This window comes from Copadichromis virginalis, linkage group LG1 (assembly GCF_057382275.1).
Source record: "Copadichromis virginalis isolate Kocher_CV1m ecotype Utaka linkage group LG1, C_Virginalis_male_GT1.1, whole genome shotgun sequence".
NCBI classification, from domain to species: domain Eukaryota; kingdom Metazoa; phylum Chordata; class Actinopteri; order Cichliformes; family Cichlidae; genus Copadichromis; species Copadichromis virginalis.
In genome coordinates, this window is record NC_140618.1 from 20324973 (window position 1) to 20349409 (window position 24437).

Below are 24437 nucleotides of genomic sequence, written 5' to 3' on the forward strand. Positions count from 1 at the left end.
TCAGCTCCCTGCATAATGTCTAGGTCTTATGACAGGCTTGGAAATACACTGACACCTCGCTGGTATTGCTTAACCTCTCCCGCTTCGTTATTTGCATCCACATTCTCTCATACTGGGTGGGATCTCCCCTAAGCTTGGTCTCACCCATATCAGTACCTCTGGCCCTGGCTGCCAGCCTGATTCCCACACTCCACCAGTTTTCACTCATTAGAAACGCATGGTGGAGGTATGTGATGCCAAATAAATTCCTCGTTCCCACTCGGTTGGTAGAAGCTTTTGGAAGAACTATAGCGACATCTGCATGTGCCATGGTTACAAAGCGCCAGGCTTATACCCGCCCACTTCACTGGGCTTCCCCTGCCAACCTGCTTCCTCATCTGTGCCGCCCCTCCCCCTCCCCCCTGCGGCACTCATGTCTCAAATTACTAAACATGGCTAATTGTGTGAGGCGTGAAGCTCAGTTCATTTGAATATTCTGGCTTGGGGGGGGATTTGCCTTACGTAGGGGAAGAATTAAGCAAGGATGTACAAAATGGAAAAGGGGATGATCCGCAGTTGCATATGCAGGTATCTGTGCAGTCACATTTTGACTGTCGCTGGATTGTTTTTCCAAGCTGTTAATTTTGTAACTCACTGGGATATTATTTTGTTATTTAAAAGCTATTTGATTAAAAAATAACCTGAACTTTAAATTTTGTTACTTGCTTTGTTTTCAAAAAGGTCGCATATTCCGAATCTTCTTTATGGGTCTTTATGATTTAAAAGGTTTTTGCTTTTGCTTGCTATTATTTAATCTTGATAGTGGAATGATTGTGGTTCACATTTAATTACTTTTCTCTACCTGTGTCCTGTGTGACTATAAAATATTGAAATTCACTGGATTTGGAGAATGGGGTGGTGGTGGTGGGGGCTCAGTTCTCACAAATTAATACACATATATTAGGCCTGATTCCAAAGGAATAACCAGTGTCAAGTTTAGTTGTGTGAATATTTTAGATATGTTTATGTGAGATGTAACCTGAAGTTTTGTTATGTTAGGGGGAAAAAAAACATGCAACAGGATTAGTCTCAATTATTCTCTTCAAGTATGACAATGTTTTAGTCCTGTCCCTGTCACTTAGACTGTGTCCAAATCACACCTGCGTTCACCTGCTCTCACTCATATAACACTTTTAAGCTCTTGCACAAGATCACATTAAATCACAGCAAATTGCTTCTTTCAGTCCCCGCCTTTGCTGATCACAAGTCTGAGATCGCAATTAAAAATCTAATTTCTGTTCCATTCAAAAATCCACAGACATTCAGTCTATCTGCGATGGCTTCTCGCACGGATTGCAAGGTGCTCAATTAATCCTCGCTAAAAAGGCTGAGCGCACTGACCTTTTTTTTTTTTTTAATTAATGTTGAATTAAACGAATTGACAGGTTGCCAGAAACGAAGCGCGCAGCTTTGAAGATTGTTATCGCATAATGAGTTGCTTTTTTCCCCCCCTCTTTATATTTTATGCTTTTCTGTTTCCACTCTCTCACTCGATGCTGCCATTTGCCCGTATGCCTTAGCGGTTTAATGATATGCAAATGAAACATGCATAAAACCATTCTGCTGTAGAATGATTAAGCACAGAAGACATTAGCAAGTGCCTGCCACAGTGTCTGTTGTCTCTTCTGCATTCCGCTTCGACAGGGCACCAACACCACTCTTACAAAGATTAATGCCGCTAATGCACTAATCATTTGAATAACACGCATAGCATCCAGTTTGATTGAAATTAGATTCCAGGAGGGTTTCTTCTCACTCCAGCTTTGTAAGATCCAGAACCAGGGAAGGCAGATGTCTTCATATGTGAGAGTTGGTGCTCTAGAGAGCATGCAGAGAGCAAAGAGACCAGGTTTTTCCAAGAGGGAGCACTTAAACATCACTGGCAATGTTGGAGCTTTTCTCAGCTTGTTTGTGAGTACTGTGGCATTATTTGACTACTGGCATATAACGAAGGAAGAAAAATATCTCCGTTCTTGCTTACCCTCTCTCTCTCTCACACACATGTGTACACACACACACACACACACACACACTCCACCCCCAATTCCATTCTGCTCTCTCGTGCAAGCCCTTTTTTTTTTTTTTTTTTTTTTGTAATCCATTTGTGTGATGAAGACACTGCACAATTAACATCCCCCATGGAATTAAATAAAGGGGTGATTATCCAAAGTTCATTAGCGCCGAAAGATTAGAAGATCCATGTGTCTCCATGTGATGAATGGAGAGGAAATACGCCACCAATTATGAAATAAATTGCTAATCGCATTTCTTGCGATCATGATTGTTGCGTTTGCGATGCCCAAAAAGATGCCATCTTTCAAGCAGTCCTTCCTCAGTGGTGGTACTACAAGATTCAGACATCTTGGTAGTGCCAGTATTGGGTAGCAAGCACAAAGATGTTATAATCCCTTCCTTTGGATGAGTTCCTTAATTATTCATATTGCACAACCATGCCCGTCTTCCAAATAAATCCCAGGGAAACAATTAACAATAATTGTTGGTGCCAGTGAATGAATATCCATGCGTTGCTAATTACTGTTTTAATTCCAATTGTGCATATTAATCGCGAAAACGAACTTAACGAAATCCTCCGTTGTCTTCGCAGCGATGCCCATCCTTGGCTCTATGCCCGATGCCAGCAGACTGCGCTGGAGCAACAGAAACGTTCCTTCCAACCCAGAGAGTCCCCCAAACTGTGATTCAAACCAGTTGGTAAGTCTGCGTTGCATCTGTTTATGATAGTTTAGTGCGGGAGGGTATATCCTCAAAGGGTGGAGTTTGTTCATTTCTTTTGGGTGGTGGGCAAGAAGGGGGCAAAAAAAAGTCGTGGAGCTGTGGAGTGTGGGTGTGGAAGATGTAATGAGTTCCCACGGCCTCACTACCCCCAGTGTGGCTGCAGCCAGGCCAGCACCTCCCCTTCGGTGTTTCTTGAACTCGGCTTGTCTCCTTGTTCCCATGCTTTCTGTGCCCATTCCAATAACTTCCAGTCATTTCCATGCCAACTCTCTCGCTTGGCTCTCAGGCTGCCACGTATATCGAGCCTATAGGAATTAAAGTCTGTTACAATTGTTGGGAATGTAGATGAATCGCTAGAATGACGGCATTGCTCTCTGCTATTGATTGACTTGCTACACATGAAGAAATTCTGATCTTTTTATGCAGATTTTTTTTTTCTCTTAGAAGTAGTAAAATATTCAGTGGGGCACAGAACGTGTTATTACTTTTGATAACCACAAGTTGAAAACAAAGAGAAAAAGATTAATTGCTGTCTGGCTGCTGATTATAATTTGTTTTGGCAGTTCATTAGTATGCATCCTCGTGTTTGCATTTTTTGTCTCTCTTTTGTGTCTGTGACATTGTAAACAGCTGCTATTGAGCTTCAGGCATAGCCCCTTAGGTCTACTCTTTACCCCCTCCTCCTCTTGCGAGCGATTGGCAGATTGGTACTGTCTGTTGCAGTAGTAGTACTCTTTCATTGTGGCTGCCAACCAGTGCAATAAGAAATGGTAGTTTACAATGGAGAAAACATTGCGTATAGAGCGAAGGGAGTTGGCACAAAAAGAGGCACTCTCCTCACTTCAAGACTTGAACAGTTCTGTACTTTCGTCTGGCTTCATCATGGTTGTGTTTTTCTTTTCTTTGATCCCCTGAGAAGTCGTTCCTTTGATTGAATGTGTTTCTAATTAACGCAGTAAATTTTACTCCAATTAGTCGTATCTGATACCGTAATTTCTCTGTTTGTTCTGTTCGCTATTGTTTTTGGCAGCCGGTATGTGAAGGGTATCCGTTTGTGTCGACTTGGCTTTATCGTGGTAGATTTCCTTCGTCCTTCGCTGGATTTCGTGCCAGATGCCATTACGTTCCCGCTGGCACACCACTTGAGACCCGTAAGTGCCATATTACTCCTTGGCAATCCTCCAAACACGTGACTTTTACCCAAGTCTTTAAATGCCAGCTGCGAGGTTGGTTTGCCATCTTCAAAAGATATATCCTTTACTGTTAAATGAATGAGTTGGCATAGCATCTCCTGCCCAGATGGCTGGCTGGCTGGCTGGCTGGCATAGAGAGCGGTGCCTCAGATGGTTAGAGGGAGAGAGCAAGAAGGAGCGTAAGGGAGGAGCTTTTTCTTGTGCCACCGCCACACCCCCCTTTATCACTAGAACAACAAAACATCCTTGAGTTCCTATTGTTTTTGCTTTCGATTTTACGTCTTCTTAATTAATCCCATGTGTCGCTGCCACCGTTTCCCACGCTTGTGCACCTGGCACCAATCGTCTCGAATGGACTTCCTGTCTTACGTAGTCTGTGATCTGCAGACTTTTTGCTGTATTTCGAAGTACCTGATATCCACCCTTGTATTCTCATCAATGTGCCATGCTGCAACACCTAATCCATCTTATTGATAGCTCCCGGAGTTCTTTCAACTCGCATCTTCAGATCTTCATCAGATGTTCACAAGGTCCTCCTTGGATAGTCCTAACTAATGACGAATGTGCGTCTCAAGGCCCTTATCTTCACTCCAACTTTTAATATTGACTAAACAAGCCATTATTAAAAATAAAATAAATAAATAAAAAGAACAAGAATTTTAAAAAACTTGAAAAAAGAGGGACTAAAACCTTATGATGCTACCAAAATGACAGCAGCATCCTCCGTCTCCCTGGCTACATCTAACTACCTACCCTAGAGAGCGAACAGAAGTCCGCCTTGGTGCTACCACTGAATGGATGGCACTGTGCCAACTTCTCTCTGCCATCAACCGCATTCGCTCCTTGTTTCCCTTATTTGCCCATCCCCTTTCTATCTCAGTCCCTCTCTTACTCACCCTCCTCCTCTCCCTAGCCTTTCTTCCACATGCCCAGTACACCCAGCTTCCCTCGCCCTCTTTTCTTCTGTGGCTAGACATTAATTAACATTTGAGTTAATTGATTCTAGAAGCCGAATTTCGAATGCAGGTTTTGTGCCCCGCCGTGTAACCCACGTGCCAGGCATCAGTGCTGCTTTGCCTTTCCTCTGCCCTGGTACTGAATGGTGATAGAGCTTCGACCAACAAATAGCAACCCTAATGTAGTGCAACAAAACCAGGGCGAGCTGTGGCTATTTGTGTCACAGTGCACAGTGAAGAATCTCAATCCCAGTTTATCAGCCTGTAGCTGATTGAAGTTGACATTAAACAGTTTGATCCTACAGGACTGTGTTGTCCTAACATTTTATAAACAATCAGAGAGCCGCCTATGCCCCGTACCACCCTTTGGTTTTTCTTTCTTTGCTATATTTTCCTCAATTCTGTCTTCTTGCCTTTTCGCTCACACTACACACTTCTCTCTTTCCTCTCTCGCTTGCTCGGTTTGTAATTTTCTTTAATTGCTTCCCGATCATTTATCCTGCCTCCTACCGTCTGTTTTGCTGTTATTTTTGTCGGACACGAATAAGAAGCGTAACAGCCAAACGACTATGTATTCCGACATTTTTGATAAAGCACTGGGTAAACTAGCACTAATGATCTTTTAATTCTTGTTTGTGATTAGCGTTTTCATCAGCAGCGCATATTTGATTAAATAATTATCTTGGACACAGCTGCTTTCTCTTTCGTTGCCTTTTATTCTAGTCGTTTGGTACGGCGCAGATGAGATTCAAAGGCGGGAGATAGAAATAGCTTAATTATTTAATAAAAATGACCCTCCCTTTCGAGGAGGGTATGTTCGCTGCTCTTAATTAGCAATGCAGTGGCTTGCTTTAAGTGTTGAATAAGAATAGAATAATTAAGCGAGAAGTTTATGGATGCTTCGGGTGCTGTGTGACTTCATATGATTTTTACGTTAATTAAATTGCCTCTATTTCTTTCGTCTTATATACTGGACACAATTTATCGTTGATAATTACTTAGCTGTATGATCAAAGTTGAGTCTTTTCTAAATCTGATGTTTCAGGGAAGCAGTGCCAAAGTGATTCATAGGTCTCAAACATGCTGTTATTATTGTTTCACACTTTTTTTATTATTATTAAATAAAAAGCAGCAACTGGGCAATTGAGGCAACAAGAGGAATTCATTATGCAAATTGGCCAGTATTTGCATAATGTCTTATGCCAAGAATATGCAAATGAGCCGTATAATTTATGAGCGCCTGCGTCTGTCTCATAGTGTTCCCATAACTTACAAAGAGTTTTTTCACCTCGCTTCTCCTCCTATCCAGGCTGGCACGACACGCACCACTCTAACAGACCAGACCCACACTAAACAAGCACACCCACAAAAGGGGTTGCTGGCTGGGTACTTTGACTGGGTGGGAAAAAACTTGTCTGGCAGACTGATGGGGGGATAAGAAGGCGAAGGGAGGGAATGGGTGGTATGGGAGAAATGTGTAGGGGGGCACATAAATCCCTCTACAAAGGCTCAGTACCAGATGCTAATTCTCTAAAACAACTGCGAAACTAAATAAAATGAGAGGCAAAAAACAAAGGCGGAAGATTTTGACTGGGCGGAGCGACAGCGATTTCTGACTATTCCTTTTGTCTTGTTGTGTGAGCGTTTGTTGTTCACTCTTTCCCTTTTCTTTGATGCCCGCTTTTGAGAATGCTTTTTTTTGCCATTGAAGCTGGCAGCTTTTTCCTCTTGTGGAGGATTTCCTCATGACTCAGTTGGATGAAGGCAGCCGAGTGCTGGGTGGGATGGAGAGGAGAGAGAAACATAGGAGAGAGAGGCTGTATCTCAAGGCATGCGTGTGTGGGCTCCAGTCAGTCTCCACTAGTACCCTGGGATGCCACCACTCAGCCCAGCCAAGCCCAGCACAGAGCCATCCAGGCTGAATCCAGGGAGAGTAGGACCAGACATCCTCATGTGTGATATAAATTGCACGCCAATTGTTTGGGCTTTTCATTCCCCAGCAGGATCCTGCTTGCTGCAATTATTCTATTACGACTCGTTTGTAACGATTGGCCTGCTTTGCATATTTGATATGAGGCTAATGGCTAACGAGACAATTCCGGAGGAAAAAAGCCACCAGGGACACCGTTGGATAAAAGGCATCCTTCCTTGCACTCCAACTCACTGAGGACTAGAATGTTTTAAAAAAAAAAAGAAAAAAAAAAGATGTTTGTTTTCTGAATTCTTCTTCAGGCCTTGTAACCACAGAAATTCCAGATGTCATGTCGTCATATTTTTGCATCAGCTGCCTCTGTCCTGGAAGTTGGAATCTTTCTGTGTTTCCTTATGCTTAGACACAGCTGAGATTGTGATTGTAGAAAGGTGTTTATTCCAAGACTACCCCATTGCACACAAGCACAGTGAGTGTGCCACCTCTTCCTGAGCCTGAAGGGGCATCTGTTCCCTCCTTCTTGGACAATTATTGTGTAGCAGTGGACGTGTGTGTGTGTGTGTGTGTGTGTGTGTGTCTGTCTGTATGCCTGTGTGTGTTTGTGTCCATTAGGGCACATGAGAAGCAGAAAGAGATGAAGGAGGTTGTTATGTAAGTCAGCATGTCGCTCTCCTTGCTTGTTTAACAAATGTACACAGATATATATACACATGCTTTGATGAATGTCTCACCATCTCTGTTGCTGTATGACGACTTTGGATTATAGAAGATGAGAGAACTATCGTGTGGAAATACTGACTCTCCCATCGCATTATTTATTATTTTATAATTTTACCTTTCGGCTGTTAAAATTCTGTCTTGCACGCTGTTATGGTTCGTTTCGCTGATTCCAGCTTGCACGTTTCTAAATTAGACTGTCAGATGATTTTCCATTGCTTTTTCATCTTGTAACGATTCTCGTTTTGCATTTTTTTTAAGTCATAATTTCTGCTCCGTAATGAGGCTGTGAAATTGCCAAGGTTAGATTTCAATATGTATGGTATTCATGCGGCAATTAGTTGGACATGTAACTGTACTCAGGGCTTTCTGGGATTACACAGGGCATTTAATCTATTGAATGACACATATAGCGGGGTAATATTTCCATTTAAATGCCGTAAGATGAATATGCATTAGAAAACTTGCATTAATGTACGGCTGATTTCACAAACTGGTTGCTTTAATAAGCAAAGTGATCATGTTTTAAAATTGTTTAAGCATCACAATCACTGCAGCTTGTGTTCGCATGAAATTATTTTATAAATTAGCCCTCTTAATTACAGGGTTGTGTGATTTATTATTAGTGAATGCAAATACGTGCTGTTAATTACTGTTGATAAAAGGCACTAATGAAGAACGATTTGGCCATAAGAATGACCCAAAACACTGAGATTTCAGCAAAATGGTACATACAAGTACTGTAAGTTTTTAACTCTTATATCAGATACCTAAGATAAAAAAATGTGATTGTAATAGTTTGGATAGTTTGAACAAGTGCTATTGTCAGAAATATAAAACGCGTTAAAAATAAAATGCATTCCCATGAAGGTTTCCATGACTATATATAACATGCAGGAATATACCGAAGTATCTCCTATTGTCTAATGATATTACATTTTCATGTAACTAACTTCCAAACTAGCATACAGTCTTCCCCATAGATGCTAACCCTATCTACCCAGATGAACCTTTCTCATTGGTGCAGTATGAAGCGGAGGATTAAATATGTCTATCCATCATTGGGGAAGCTAGTAACTTATATCCCCACCTCTACAATTGTACAGGCTATAATTTAAAGTGATTCTGAATTTCCAGTATATATATATATATATATATAATTAAATTATACAGCAATCATCTGTTTACTTACTACAACTTTGTAAAATTCATTGCCAAATCAGGGTATTAAAATAGTTTTTTGCACTTTGTCAGTATGTTGCTCGGGACTGAACCAAAGAGAAACACGGTCAGTGTAGTACAATATTATCACAGTAGTAATCTGACTGAATGTAGTTGGTTAGGGCAATCAGCAAAACTGTAGACAACTAAAGTATTGAAAGTGTTTGCTAAAAAGTTGTGAAATTTGTTACATCGACTGGGACAGCACCCGCAAGGTTTATTGACTCTAACTTTGCCCCAATATACATTCATGCATGTAACCTTTAGGCCATATAGCTATTTTTTCAAAATTAGGTACTGTGTAAACCCAGTTTAAAGATCATGGAAATATCACCATATTGGGTTTTATTAAATTTTTTATAAACAAAAGTTGTCATGTATTTTATATATTTACATTTCTGTTTATCACAGACAAGTTAAACTATTAATCAGGAAAAAAATTGAAAACGCATCTGTGCAACACCAAAGTTGTAATATGTAATGTGGATGTGGACATCATTTTTTGAAGCACAGAACATTGAAGCATTTGGCCTAAAAAGGCAACACCGTTTTTTTGCTAATTATGATTTTCTTTCTAAGAGCTATAAGTGACACCTTTCTTCTATGCAGAATTCTATTTTATAATAAAATAAATTGTCAAACATTTCCACAAACTTGCGTAAGTTATAGGTCTTCTCTCAATGAATCAGTTGCAAATAAAGTGCCTTGCTATTGGAAAATAATTACATGGAAAAAGTTGCTATACGCCCACCATTACCCGACTTATTTTACAGTTACATCAGATTGATATAAAAAGCCAAAAGTCGGGTACCTACATCATTTTCCAATATGTTTATAACTTCTCTAGATAACAGGACATCTGCGTTAATTTTTCTTTCTCTCTCTTTTTTTTTTCTTTCTAAAACTCATCTCCATAATTTCCCCCATAACCGTTTAGATGTTTTGCTCATACCGAGGCTACCAGTTTGTGGCTGACTCTGAACTCTGGCTATCTTTAGCTTAAGTCATTTCCCTTTGTTAGCTTATTAGGATACCTAATGAGATTTAAGTATCTCATTAGGTTTGTTACAAAAATTTTCACGAAGGATGCTCTTTCCAAGATCTGGACATAGCCAGTGCCCATTTGACACCCCTGCACCTCCTGAAGCCCCATTGTTCCACTAAAGGAAAAAGAAAAAAGGAAAAGGCACCTAGACTATTATGGCACCCCTTCACTGTAGCATGTAGAAAACATCTCAGGTGGGATCTGCTTGTCATGCCAGTAATGTAAGAAACCATCAGGACCATAAAGGTCTCATCAGAGAATAAAACTTTCTTCCACCCTTCAGTGTCCCATGTTTAGTGCTCTCTTGCAAAGCCCAAACGGTCAGTTCTGTGGCGTTCAAGGAGACGAGGCCTTTGAAGACATTTTTGTTTTTGAAGCCCTTCAGTCTCAGATGCCATCTGATGGTTATGGGGCTGCAGTTGGTACCAGTAACGGGTGTAATTTGGTTCGAGGATCATCCAGTGTCTTGACGGACAGCCGTTTGGATCCTCTGGCTCAGTACTGGTGAACTTTTTTTGGGTCTTCCACTTGACTTGTTTTTTCCATAACCATTGCCATTCTTCAAGTGGTCTTAAACTTTTGATTCGGGACTGTATTTGCACATCATTGTATTTCTAATAGTAATTAAAAAAAGAAAAGAAAAAAAATATTTTTGCCTTTTAACCAGTGACCTGTTTTTACTAAACAGTTCTTGTGTGGTAATATGTGTGCTAAGTCTGAGACATGTCGGCTTGTCATACAGGCCTAGTTGGTTGGGACCTTTACAGCCAAACCAAATGATGTATGGACTTGCCACCAGCATACTTTTCTTACCTCTGGTGTGGCACTGCAGTAAAGAAAATGTTTTACGCCTGTTATTGTTTACAGCCAAAATGTTGTCATAGTCATATCAAGTTGTCATGGCAACTTAGCCCAGCTGAAACACTATGCCCCTTCATTGCTGTTTGCAGCTACATACTCTGGAAATCTTTGTTTATACTTGTTATAAACATGTTATGACTCATAATGGTAACAATAATGTCCTTGGATGAATAAAATCAAAATGGATTAGTCCATTTGAATGTATTATATAGTTTAAATTTTAGCAATAAGATTTTTAGGATCTATATAGTTTTTCACTTCCTATTTTTATTTTTTCATTGAGCAGCTTTATAGCTGAAAAGGAAAGGGTTTCTTCCATAAGAGTATTAAATATCCTCCTAATAAAACCAACAAGGCAAGGCATCAGATTATTTATCTAGGTCCGAGGGGTTAATTTTTTTTTTTCCCCTGTATTTTCACGTAACTTTTCACACTGAGAAGGAAAATGTTTGTTATATGTTTCCGTTTTGATGAACTTGTCTTCTGTTGCTGTTGTGGATTTATTTCTGCCAGATTTTTTTCACTATAATTGTGATAAATAAGTTTTGGACTCAGATATAATCAAACACTATATTCTGTCTTTAAGAACAAGATAATGTGTTGTAATGCATTCTTCTAGATCGTACACAGTTAGGTTGGCTCTCTAAAGTCTGTGTAAAATGATCTTTTAATACACGTAATTCCTAAAATATGATTGTTTGATGAAATTAAATGAATTTTGGGCACACTATAATCCTGAATATTTATCAGCTTGGTGAATGTGATAGCATAGCTGTAGCCTGCAACCACAGTATGATGGTACAGAGTGATTGTGTTTTAAAGGAAAAGCATAAATGAGAAGCAAGGCTAGATTGTTACTTTCATTGACAGCTCCCTCCACATTCAGTGCACCCCTTGATCTCTCAGCACACATTAGGAGGTGAGAATTTATTTCAGCACAAGACGTTCCCATAAAAGTGGCAATCTTGTTCCACTAACATGAAGGTTTTAGCATTCTGGTTAACAGCATCTGAAATCACAGAGACGCAAATGGATCTATCCACAAATCCAGCCATCCATGAATAATGTCACCCAGCCTATGTAAAAGCATGTATTGTTGGAGGGGGGGAAAGTGTGCTCTCTCAATTTAAGGATATAATTGCATTTCGTCTGTGTTAAATATAGTTTAAATTTTAGCAATAAGATTTTTAGGATCTGGTGGGGGTTGAAAAGGTATCTGGTTCTAAAAATGTTATAAGAGGTTGAATTTTGTTTTAGCAAAACGTGAGTAAGTAGTCACCTGCTAGCTATTACCTCATGTGTATGAATGTTTCACTGTGTTGGGCTTTCTCAGCTTTCATAAAGCCCACGCAACATGTTTCCTAGTGTACTGATGCACTCTCTCTCTTGCTTACTCACTCGTTCTCTCGCTCAATCTCATCCGCATGCATGCAAACATAAGTACATGCATACATTATAAAGAATGAATGCCTAAAAGTCCTGTCTTTTTGTAGCGTTTTTTGGTATTATTTTTGGTGTATGAGGAAAAGCCTTATTTAGTACCTGTGTAAATATAGGCTGATAGGCTGAAATGATATTTAATGTGGTCATGACAAAGACATCAAAAAGAAAGATCTAATATAGTCTTATTGGAATTTGCTTAGCTTCCACATTTTTACAGACACTGAGTGTAATTTCAGCATCTGGACATTGATATTGGAGGCTTAACAGAAGCCTTTATTTCAGTGTGTGAGTAGATCCTGCTGTGAAACACATACAGCCTCCTCCTCAACATCATCAGGTCAGAATTCAATGTGCCTTTCTTAACAGCAGAATTATACTACCCTGTTGCTGTGGCAAGCAAAAAAAATGCCAAACGTGACATTTATATATGGCTACAAGTCAGATAGTTGAGTTTAGCCAACTTTAAATTTAAATCGCTGCTTCTTAGAATTTTTCTGTCAATGTTTAGTGAGATGTACAGTCGATAAGATCGCTGTCTGCCTGTGCCTGAATCGGCAGCTCAGAAAGTCTGCTTTGTCAACATGACAGCCAAGCTCTGTGTTATCTGTCATTGTCTAATTATATTTTCACATTCGTCGTGGCAGTTATTGCAGTGCAGGTATTTGCATGTGTCTGTGTGCATGTGTGGATGTGTTTGTGCATGTCTTCTGCCTCATTGCACTTCCCTCTGCTCTTACCAGCAGATGCTACCACAGCCCCCCTGCCTTCTCACCCTCGATGAACCGGAGACAAGTGCCAGAGGGTAAACACGTCCACTGCCACATGTCCCTAAATGGTTGCATTTAGCATGCACCACATGCCACATTAGTAGAAGCATACTCATCTGTGTACTCGCACATGCACTCTGATGAGTCTAATCCTGAAATGCACACCTGTACAAAGGGGACTAACGCTGTGTTAAGCAGTTATGTTGACTACTGCATTCAGTGCACATTATCGTAATTGTAAGCAGAATCTTGCATTATTCAGACTGAGTAGAGGGAGTGCAGTAATTAAGACTCTTGTAGTTTTTTCATAATTCATCTGCATTAAAGCCTCAGCAGTTTTACTGGGATAAACACAGCTGGCACATGATGGGATGTACGACGAGACTATGTAGTACCTGCTGCAGACTTGCTGTCTTTTCTTTTGAGCACACAGCTAGTTAAGTTTGAAATTGGACATTAACTTTAGTTGGTTTAGCTTTTGATTAAATAAATAGCTATTTTCCTTCATGATCTCTGCCAGTGTAGTCTCTTCTTATGCGCTAACACCAATTAGGTTTTAAAATCTGGAAAACTGCGACAAATTTACTGAGAGAATTTTAGGTTATCGGTTGAAGGATGTATTTGCTTGAAGAATCCTACATGCATTGTCTCTGTATACTTAATTACATATACAAATAGGTTCTGACCTGTTTATTTGAATGAGCAGAATGAGGGAGCAGCACTAAAGTATTGACATTCAAATGTGTTAGCATTGACAAAAATGGCTCACTGAATAGAGCTATAATTTGAACATGTAGTGAGAGTTTAAATACATTTATTTTATGCTGACAGTAAGATATATTCTGAGGGATAAACAGTGTAGCTCAAGGCTACTTAAAGACAAAAGTCAGAGAAGGCAAAGACAGCATGTGAATGCATACCTTGTAAGTCTAAAGTGAGATGGTCCTTTGCTGAATGCAGAAACCTAAAGAAATGTACAAAGCAATCACAGATTAATGATAAATTCTTGTAATATTACTTCACGTTATTTCACACACAGTATTGTAATATTGTTTCACATTTGTGAATATGTAATATTGCAGCAATAATTCTGTGTTCCCACATAGCTTTTTAAAAAAGCTTTCTCTCTGAGTAGAAACAAGTGAGATGTATAAGCAATGCTGAAATGTTATTTCATCTTAAAATCATTCAAACTATTATCGTCTAGTAGAGCTGGGCGATATAATAAAGAACCTTGAACCTTGATAAGATTTATTTCATATCACGATATGTTTTTTTTCATTTCAGGCGATAACGATATATATCACGATATAAGCCAAATAACTATATTTGTAAGATTTAAATGTGCCGTTGCTCACAAGTAAAATGTGAAATAATTAGCAGCTTGTTTTTATTTAAATATTTATTTCCCATAATAAGTTCAACAGGGTAGATGTACGTAAGGAACATGAGACTTTTTCAGATAAATAAAGGCAAATATTGCAAACTACACAAAACGCAGCCGCTAAAGCGTTTAAGTTTCAAAATAGAACAAACAAAAGACTACTAAATTGTCAATTCCACTTACAAACAAAATTTTAATTCTAAAAATAAATCTTAGTTTGTTTTACAGAAGAACAAACAAAATTGACTAACTTTTGTCAATATCAAATAAACTGAGAACTAAAAGGAAATTCTCAATCTCTCCTTGTTGTATAGCTTAACTTTTCAAACAGTTTTAACAGTTACTTTAGTCTGACAAAAGCCGAATGACGAATTAGCGCTTCCAGTCAGAGATTGCGCATGCACCGCTTTATTGTATTTCCAGACTTGCTTTCGGCACAATTTACAGTGCGCGCTACTCTGTTTTTTGTCAGACTTGAAATAGCCGAAATACCTTCACACTACGGAACTTCTATGGTTCTTCCGTTCGACAATCTCTCCGGCATTGGAACCATCATCTGTTTTTTTTCTTCGGTAACCTTCGCTCACGCTCTCTGTTGATTTTTCTCTAGTCCGCAAACTCATTTCCTTCTTTACTTGGGCAGCCCGGCTGGCTGCTTCCCAAACAAATACACATGTGCGCCTTGGCACTTGTGCTGCATGTAACAAGTCACATGACGTGACGCTGTGATTGGTTCGGTTCTGCGCTACTTAATTTGGATTGGCTGTTCTTTTTTTTTCTTTTATTCTATCGCAATAGTTTAATTTTTCTATCGAGAAAAGGTTATTTCGCAATACATATTGTTATCGTTCTATCGCCCAGCTCTATCTTCTAGTAATAACAACCTGAACCTCTGTAACAGTGCCTGAACAATAGTTTGTAGATTATTTATACATTATATATTGAAGTTATGCGGTCCTAATATTTGCTAGGTCAATAACGAACACATAAATCAGATTGGACTTATGTATGAGGTTGTGAGAAACAGCCTTACAGGCTTAGTTGATCATTTAATGAACGGAAGCACACAATCTAGGAAATTAAGATACGTGTGACCTTTTCTAGTGTACTATGGTTGTCCTAGCTTTAGGGCGACATCAGTGTGCGTACATGTGTGTGTGTGTGCACACTTATACCTCCTGCCTTTGCCTGTCTGATACACAGGAAGTGATCCCACAGCTTTTTGAAAGGTCAGGACAGCTGTGCCTTTTGCAGCCATGACATTGGATTAGCAAATCTACAAACATATGTGTATTTAGGCATGAGGCAAGGCCGCCTCTGCATGATTCAAAAAAACAAAGGTGGTCATTCATTTTATGTGAATGGCCTCCATGAAGCCCCCCACTTTAAATTATGATTCATATAAGATACGTTATATGGGACCGGTGTTAAGTTGTCACAAGAATTTCTTGCTATTCATGGTTGAATGATTTTAATTAATTTTCTGGTATAATTAGCATTTGTATCACACCGAGGACTGTGAGCCACATGTAGTGGGTCATCCATGCCATCCATTCAGATTGCCAGTCCCTCCTGCCTTAGCCCTCAACACACCTCTTCTCCCGGCAGTCTTGTGTGCAGCGTGCTCTGGTGGCTAAAGGTGCTCGTTAAAGTCCATAACTTATCTCACGTTTGAAGCTAATGGGAAGAATACTGGCTACAGTGAAAAATAAATTACATTTTTCCCCCCTCTCTCTTACTGCCCTCCTAACCTGTAGCGTAATATAGCAGCGGTGAGGCTATGCATTACAGATCTTAACCATTAGAATTTATCTGTGTTGCATGACGCTGACTGATGCATTTGGAAATAATGTACTGGAGTGGAGCATTACAGGAACCCTTGTAACTAATGGACAGCTCTCGCCTATGCCTGGCGATGTATATCATTCAGCTGGACGAGCTCATCAACTCAAGCAGTTCTTTGCAGGGTTTCCTAGCCGGGCAAGTGACTCGTGGTTTGCATTAAAGACTCTGGCAATAAAAGCTCCTCCTTACCTCTACTGGTCATCATTCTGTCTCTTGCTCTTTTCCTACCTATGCTCTGGGTTGATTAAAGGCAGACTGCTGTCGGGCGAATTTTTATTAATTAATGTTTCAGACTTTTTTCTTTCTTTTTTTTTTCTTTCTGACTTTTAATGAAATGTCCTTTAAAGGCTACTAGTGGTTCCACATCAATTAAAATGAATAACTTGTCTCTCAGTCTCTTTTGCAAATCATAAACACAGAGAAAAACACACAGAAAACAATCTTGAGTCAACAATGTACACATACCGACTTAAAAATTTAAACTCTCTGAATTTATTTAATGTTGCAGTCTTTTAAACAGCTTAATTATTTAAATGTTTCTGAAATAAATAGTTACTTTCCCTTGGACAACAGCTTTAGGTCACTGAAACTAATAGTTCTTCTAAAAATATACAATTAAAAAAATTTACCTTTTTGGGGGTGGAACACTCATCCTATAGTTTGGTGAGGTTTGGAGAAGGGTTGCAAAAAATGATGAAATCTAGCTCTCAGGGCCATTCAAAAATTTATAAATGGAAAAAGTCTTTTGGAGTGCAGAGTTTTAGAATTTTCCAAGGTCTCGTGGACTTAAAAGTTTGTACAAGATCTTTAAATTTATTTATTTTATTGTATTTTTACATTTTCTTTTTTTCTTTTTCTTTTTCCCCCCAAGAGAATCCATGACATGAATTTAGCCAAACAGGTGAGCCAATATTGCGTTGGGAATAATCCAGCTGATAGATTCTAAATATTTGCATTCAATATGTGTATCAGTGGAAGTTGTAAAAGCTCTCTTTCCTAACTTCATACATAACATTACTCATTACAGAATAGACTGCAATTCAATTACACTGGACTATAAGCACAGCAGAAAGTCATTTTTTTTCCTCCATGCTTCTCTTTGGCTCTTTCCACATCCCTCACTGCTCCACATTTTTATTTAATGGTGTTTATGTTTTAATAGCTGCACCAGACAGTAGCTGCTTGTCTCCACAGTAATGTAAAGAACAAGGGATAGACCAGATGAATTCCATCCACACAGAGGTCAGAGATACAGAAAATGAATAGCAATGTGGATCCCCCAGCAGGCAGTAGGAGAGTCAGACTAATAAGAGCATAACAGAAGAAGAGAAGGGGGCCCCTGGGAACCAGCATAAAGGTTTTCAGTACATTTTTAAAAGAAAGTGGTCTGAAAATATAATGATGCCTGCTTTGAAATGCATCAGTAATCAGGGAAGGAATTTGTTCTAGGATATGAAATAGGATTGAAATTCCCCAGTTGTGTTGAAGAATGGGCTTTGTAGGTGGAGGGCTAGGTTAGTAGGGGCGAGAGGGGAAAGTATGGAATGAAATATGTGAGTGAGCAAAATGGATCCTTGAACTTGTGCTTTTTTGGCAGGTATTGAGCATAAAGGAGGAAACTCATTATTCTTCTGTTGTCTCTTAGAAATTGTTGCTGATGGTCACAAGTATTTGGCAGTTAGCGTTGTCAAACAAATCAACTTTCAGATGCCAATCGATACTAAACATTAGTGTCAGATTAGATGCTCATTTGCATCATTACTGATACCGTTATTGATCTTTACATCCTCCAGCTGACACACTACTTTATACAGCATTGCTGCAGGCAGAACCACCCCTAACTTGTGAGTGAAGTAGCTGACTTTCACGACACCGATCAAGTCTTCATGAGGAATTTTACATTTCTTTTCCGTTTTCAGTAAAAGTCGGGTCTCTAAGACCTTGAAGTATTAAATAGTGTTAACCTGACTGGCACGCACCTCAGCATTAGCTGCTTAACTATTAGCAGTTACCCAATAGCATAAGTAGCCATTATAGCATTAAGGAAGCAACTATGGCTAATAATGAAATAGTAAAAGCTTCAGTCAGCAACTGGGGATATTTTGTGATGTCTGGCACTGGACCATAGCAACAGAGTGCATGTTTTGTACATTTATAAAGGTTTTGTGCAGGCAGTTGCCTTTGTTTGTCTGGCGCTGTCACATTTGAATCTTAGCATATTCCATGTTTTCTTGATTTCTAACTTACTCACTTCTACTCCTGAGGCAGTGTGGATTTCATCAGTCTCTGAACACTGTGATGGATCTGTTAAACACTCAGGTAACAGTCTACTACCACTGCCACTCTGTAGCATGTGAAAAGGATATGTTGGGTCCTCAAACTGGAGGCCAACAGACAGAAAGCTATTATCTAACAGCCTGCCATTAAAAGGTTGATTGTGCCAGTGCCGGAATAGAAATGTTCCATAGCCAGCCCATTTTCACATAATTGACATTGTCTGATTATTTACTGAAGTGCACATTTTCAGTGTACGTTCATTGTGGTTCCACTAGGTGTTATATTTTATTATTTCCTTTATGTCATTTTACCGTGTAGCTATCATTTCTAATCTAGCAAACTACATTATCCTATCTGCACTGGTATTCCTTCAACTGGGCTAATCAACCCCCAAAAAGTGCTTTTTCCTTTTGGGAATGGTTACCAATAATACATTTCAATTTCAGAGCAGTGAATTATCCCAATTGGAAAATGAGAATTTCTGTTGCCCCGTATTTATTTTTGCCACACGTGTTACAGTCCTAGTTCTCCATTGCATGTCCTCACAGAGGCACTGCTTTGAGGTGAATTACCATGGAGCCTTATCTTTGCTCCCAGTCACCCTGTCAGCACTTTTTGATATTTCCATTGTGCATTTGCAGATAGAATTTGTAATAAGGAGTCATTATGATTTTGAGTTCTTGTTAAATAAAAGTAGTGATCCCTAGCAATTAGCCTAGTGAATCTCTGGTTGGAAGAACTGTTTGAGCTGGTATTAGTCAAAAGATTTGGTGAGGTAGCAGCTAGATGTGGATGACTGACACCAAGCCAAAATGTTTGATATATATTTCTAATAAATTAGCCTTACTGTAGCTAGTATGAGAATTATCCACCAATTTACCTTTATGCCATTTTTAGCCATTTTTGTCTGCTTTTGTGTTAGCGTAGCTTTAAACACAAATCAAACTGGATTCTCTTTGGTTCAGGTTTTTTCATTTTAGAAGGTATTTGTAGGTCTTACAGTGCTGAAGATAGTAGTTTTATTCTAGATTTATTCTCCAGGAAAAAAAGACCTTAAAATATACTAAAAGTCTATATTTCTAAAGGTACCAAAAAATTGTCCCCCAAAGCCAGCTCTTTAGTTTAAAAAGAGAAGTTTTATTATCCAATTCCAGACTTTTTGGGGAAGTATATAACTCGAAACTAAACGCAAAATTGACTTAGTAGAGTTTCAGCCAGCACCATCAAGCTTACAATCTGAACGGGGAAGTTTACAGCAATAATCTAAATTGTGTTAAATCACTTAGCATTTAATTGGTTAATTTGTCCATTTATATTATGCTTCTTATCTTATCTTTGGGTTGTACTGATTGAATATTGATATGATATGGTTTTTCATTCTGCTCTTGTGTTTTGGTTGGTGTGGAGTTCTTAAAGTACATTTTGTCTGGGTTAAAAGTCTTACGTTTTACTTGGTAAATCTTGCAGGCCCCATCTGCTTATTGGTAAGACTCAGGAAAGGCAAAACTAATGTGTGGGTTTTTTGTTTTGTTTTTTTGTTTTGTTTCTTTTTTGTTTTGTTTGTTTCTTTTTGTAAAGGGTTGGCTGAATTCAGCTCTATGTCTGTAATTTGAGAGCTTATTACCTGCGATGAATTATGGTATCACAAAAAAGGCCTTTGGGCTCACTTCTCCTGTGTCCAGTGAACACCTGCACTACTTCAGAATGCTTTGAACAGCCCGTGTTTGGAGGATGTATTGTAATTTAGTTCAAAAAGCTTTTATCTCATATGTAATGTAGAGGTCTTTCAGGAACCTGGGCTGACAAAGACTTTCCATGTGCTTCCTTTAGGTCTGAAAAATCACTCAAGATTAGCATGCTAATGATTGGCAGTGAAACCTGTGAAGATCAAGACAATTGAAGTCTTTTCTGGGTGCCTGAAGATAACAAATAACCTTTAACAGATGAAATGCTCTACTTCCATTAAGTAAACTCCTAATTTTCAGTGCAATTTGTGAAAAATACTGAAGGTAGGCATTTCTTTTATGTTTTGGAGTCACACATCTGCCTCCAGCTCATTGTAGTTAATTATACTTAGGTCCTTTTTGGGGTGTGTTCCTAGAGGATCTGCATATTTTCTTCCCAGCTCTACTTGATGTTGTTGCGCGCTGCTTGAGTTCTGAGTGGTTCATTTAGGAGGCCTGGTGCTGCTGTTTTGTCACAGTGGAGAGAGATCAAAGAGGCTACTTAATACCAAGGTTTAGGAAGAGCTAGAACATCCATTTCAAGCAGTGTGCTGTGCCTGTTGTGGCTAGCATCAGGTCAGAAATAATGAGCATGGTATAATAACCCCTTAGAAATAAAAATCTCCTCAAACATGGACATCATACTGTGGAAACACAGCTTCAACAAGCTCTCTTCAGGGAAGCAGGAGATAAAGAGAAGCACAGGTATATGCGCGGCCAGGTCACATTGTGCACGCTGAACAAATAAAAAGTGTGGGTGGGAGGCCTTGGCAGAGGGCAGGCACAGACAGTGGCTTCATAACGGGTGAACAGTGCTATGTGTTCAAGGGTCCTGTTTTGAAGGTACTTGGGAGGGCTGCACTTTGTTAAACACATCTGCCCCACAGTTCACGGTAGAAGGAGGCAGAAGAAACATTCATTGATTAATGTGTGTCAGTAATTGTTACAGTAAAAACGAAGGGTCTGGTTTATTTCTTTTGTTATATGTCCCCCGTTTATTTTCTCTGTCTGCTGTTTTGGCTTGCTTTGCTGTTTTTTGGAAATACATTGTTGAAACGCACAGATAAACACACCAAACGCTAGTAGGTTGTGACCCACTGTTCAGCAAACCTAGCCTCAGTAGTTGTTAGAGGAGCCCCAACGTTTACAGACAATACCCTGCAGTGTGCACACCAGCTCATCTCTCTCCATGTACTGCCCTAGGCCACGGGTTCCAGACAACCCCTGCCTTGTTACACCTCTTGTACACCTCACTTTTGCACTGTTTCTGCTTCTCTTTGTCTTTCCATGTATCTTTTTCCCCTTTATTTATGTTAGATGAGTCTGTGTGTAATCAATCAGGATGTGTGCAAGACTAAATATGTGTTTCAGAAGTTGCTTTTACAATAAACTACATTAACAGGTCTTTAAAACAGATAAAACAACAAACTGCGTTGCCATCTGAACAAACAATGTATTTAGAATTACAGCACAAGTCGTAATAATAGGGTGATCGTGGCTCAAGAGTTGGGAGTTCGCCTTCTAATCGGAAGGTTGCCGGTTCGAGCCCCAGCTTGGACAGTCTCGGTCGCTGTGTCCGAGGCCTTGAGCCTCGCCTCTGTCAGTGCACCCCAGGGTGGCTGTGGCTACAATGTAGCTTGCCATCACCAGTGTGTGAATGTGTGTGTGAATGGGTGGATGACTGGTTGTGTAAAGCGCTTTGGGGTCCTTAGGGACTAGAAAAGCGCTATACAAATACAGGCCATTTACCAATAATACAAGCGATGAAACTTTATATTCAGTGTATAACATTAAAAATACTTTTAATTTCTTACTCATTTTGCAAACTTCCTGCCATGTTTAAAGAAATAAAGAAAGGCTTGCCTGTTAGATGGTTTTCTAATGATTGTGCATGTTAGGCTCAGTGTGGGAGCCAAGGCCAAGTTGAATAACAGCCTGTCTCTCTAGGCTTCACAGAAGACTCACTATCTCTGACATCGCCACACATCTGGCAGTCAGCCTAAAGACCATGCCATTTAATTAGCTCTAATGAATAATAATTTTGTGCATGAATCAGCTCTTAATTCTGCATAATTACAGTACAATTTGTAGACGAGTTTCATTAAGAATGCATCTATAACTAACTACTAGACTAGAGGGGTACACAGATCTGCAAATAGAGCATCTTTCTTTCATTCTTCTTGTTTTTATTTGAAAACAATACATTTTTTGCAAAAATGATGGGTCAGCTTTGTATTCTCTGTCATTAAATTTGCAAGGTCAGACAAAATGACCAAGGCTATAATAGCTGCTGAGACAGCAGATTGCCCAATTAGATGAGGCCCTTAAGCTGCTCTCTGCACTAAAGCGCTGTGACCTTCAAATCATTGGAAAGATTAGTTGGAGCTGTCCTGCCTAACAAGACTGGAATTTGCTTGTGCCTGTTTTCCTGGTAGAATAGTCTGAATAGCATTCTGCATGAAGGCAAGAGTTGAGCAAATTGGTAAATATGTTCTTATTACAAAAACATGCCTGTCACTTCTTTGTTTTTTAGGACTTAAGGAAATTGACTGCTAACGCTGAAAAGATTCTGTCATGCCCTGTGTAGACCTAACCTTACTCCCACATTCTTCACAGTTTGACTCTCTTCTTCCTGTCCCCTTCTTTCTCACTATGCTGGTAATGCATTGGAAAGAAGAACCAAAGTCACACTACATTAGTTTGGTGGTGGCTGTTGCTACAGAGAGCCATTACTCTTCCCTGACAGTATCAAAGAGAGCAGCAGAGCTGTGCTGTGCCTAGCCCACTACTCACTCTCGCTCTCTCTCTCTCACCCTGCACCACTCGCAGGAAATTGCCTCATACTTCAGCAGGCAGGAGGTGAAACGGCAGCGACACCCATGCATGTGTCACTTTCTAGGCTCAGGGCTTGGGTGGGAGTGGGCTTTGGTGTCACACACAAATGCTGCCAGGGGAGCAGTAGAGGAACACTGCCCAGGGGATGTGGATCTAGGCAGTGCTACAGAAGCTGAGATCTGCTGGAATACAGTGATGACAATTCTTCGGTCCATGTAGACTCAGCTGCATTGAACATAGCACTAATGTACAGCTCAACACACTGTCCTCTGCTGACTGATCTGCTATTCTGGGTTAATCATTTTTCCTACTTCGCTGTTAATGTGAATGGAATAACTGCTAAGTACTTTACACAAATCTTTTGACACAGTCTACATAGCCAAAACACTTTAGTGGTGACTAATTGAAGCAGGTGGAATATACTTTTAAAAATGAAGAAGTACTGAAGGTTGGAAAGGAGGTTAAAGTGTCTAGGACTGCTGCATTTGGGACTTTTGGGTAAGAATAATAGTAAAATAAGGCATTAAAGAAATTAAATTAAATCCTTTGTCATAAGGGATATTATTAGCTACTCCTAATACAATTTTGCTGGTTTTAAAAGACACTGAGAATAAATGAGCATATTTTGTTCCATATTTTCCCTCATAATGGTTCAATTTTTTTACACTGGAATTTTTTTTTAGCACAATCTAATACTTTAGGTTCTGTTAAGTAAAGCTTAAATAGGCTGTTAAATGTCAGGCATTTTTATCAAAACACTACAAGCTGCAAACAAATGTGCCTCAGTGCTTGATAGAGTATTGAAGTGTTTGATGTTTCCAGGGTAAAAAACAACAACTTAAAAACGCATGCAGCACAATTTTAGATATAGAAGGACGACCTTTTTCAGGGTTTGGTAGGTTCTAAAATTTTGATGATGTCGTTACAGCTTTTCTTGCATCTTACCACACCGTAGAATCAGTCTGTGCAGATGTCTCAAAAGGACAAATGTTTATTGCTATTATAAAGCAGCCTTTGTTGTGATTGTGTGTGCTCCGTGTCCCCCCTCTCCTTTCATTTTGGGCTGGGCTGGGGGGGGGGGGATTGGTGCAATCCGCCGCCTCTGCAGCTCTGTGATTAGAATGGGAGGGAGGGAGAGTGCTTCTCAGCAGGACTCTCTGTTTTATATTCATCAAAAGAGCTGCCTTTGATTTGCTCCCTCTTTGACGTGTGACAGCATGGACTGCAGCACCACAATGCTGCTAAGGAAATCATGCACTTACCACCCCCTATTCCACACCACCCTGACCCCCCCACCCTTTTCTCCCTTCTCTTCTTCCTGCCAGCCATGACCCCCCCCCCCCCCCGGCAACTCGACTATTAAAGTCAGCCACTGTCCCCCCCACCATCTCCCGCAGCCGAACCCTCAGGCCAGCGCACCAGCTTATTAATTTCTTCATTATTATTGATATTGCTGCTCTCCAC

General features: G+C 39.7%; 1 protein-coding gene across 3 annotated transcripts in view; it reads left to right on the forward strand.

Annotated features, from left to right (window-relative positions):
• LOC146718672 (uncharacterized) overlaps positions 1-24437 on the forward strand; it is a 140499-nt gene that overhangs the window by 26611 nt on the left and 89451 nt on the right. Inside the window, exons 3-4 of one of the 3 annotated variants that reach the window (XR_014920091.1) lie at positions 2645-2751; positions 12885-12943. Coding sequence is in view for 2 of the 3 variants with exons in the window: in XM_085453712.1 (XP_085309838.1) it covers positions 2645-2751; positions 12882-12987 (213 nt within the window). In the remaining variant the exon portion in view is untranslated. Of the gene's footprint in view, positions 1-2644; positions 2752-12881; positions 13419-24437 lie in introns of those variants that run through there. The other 2 variants (XM_085453703.1, XM_085453712.1) reach the window with 2 other exon arrangements.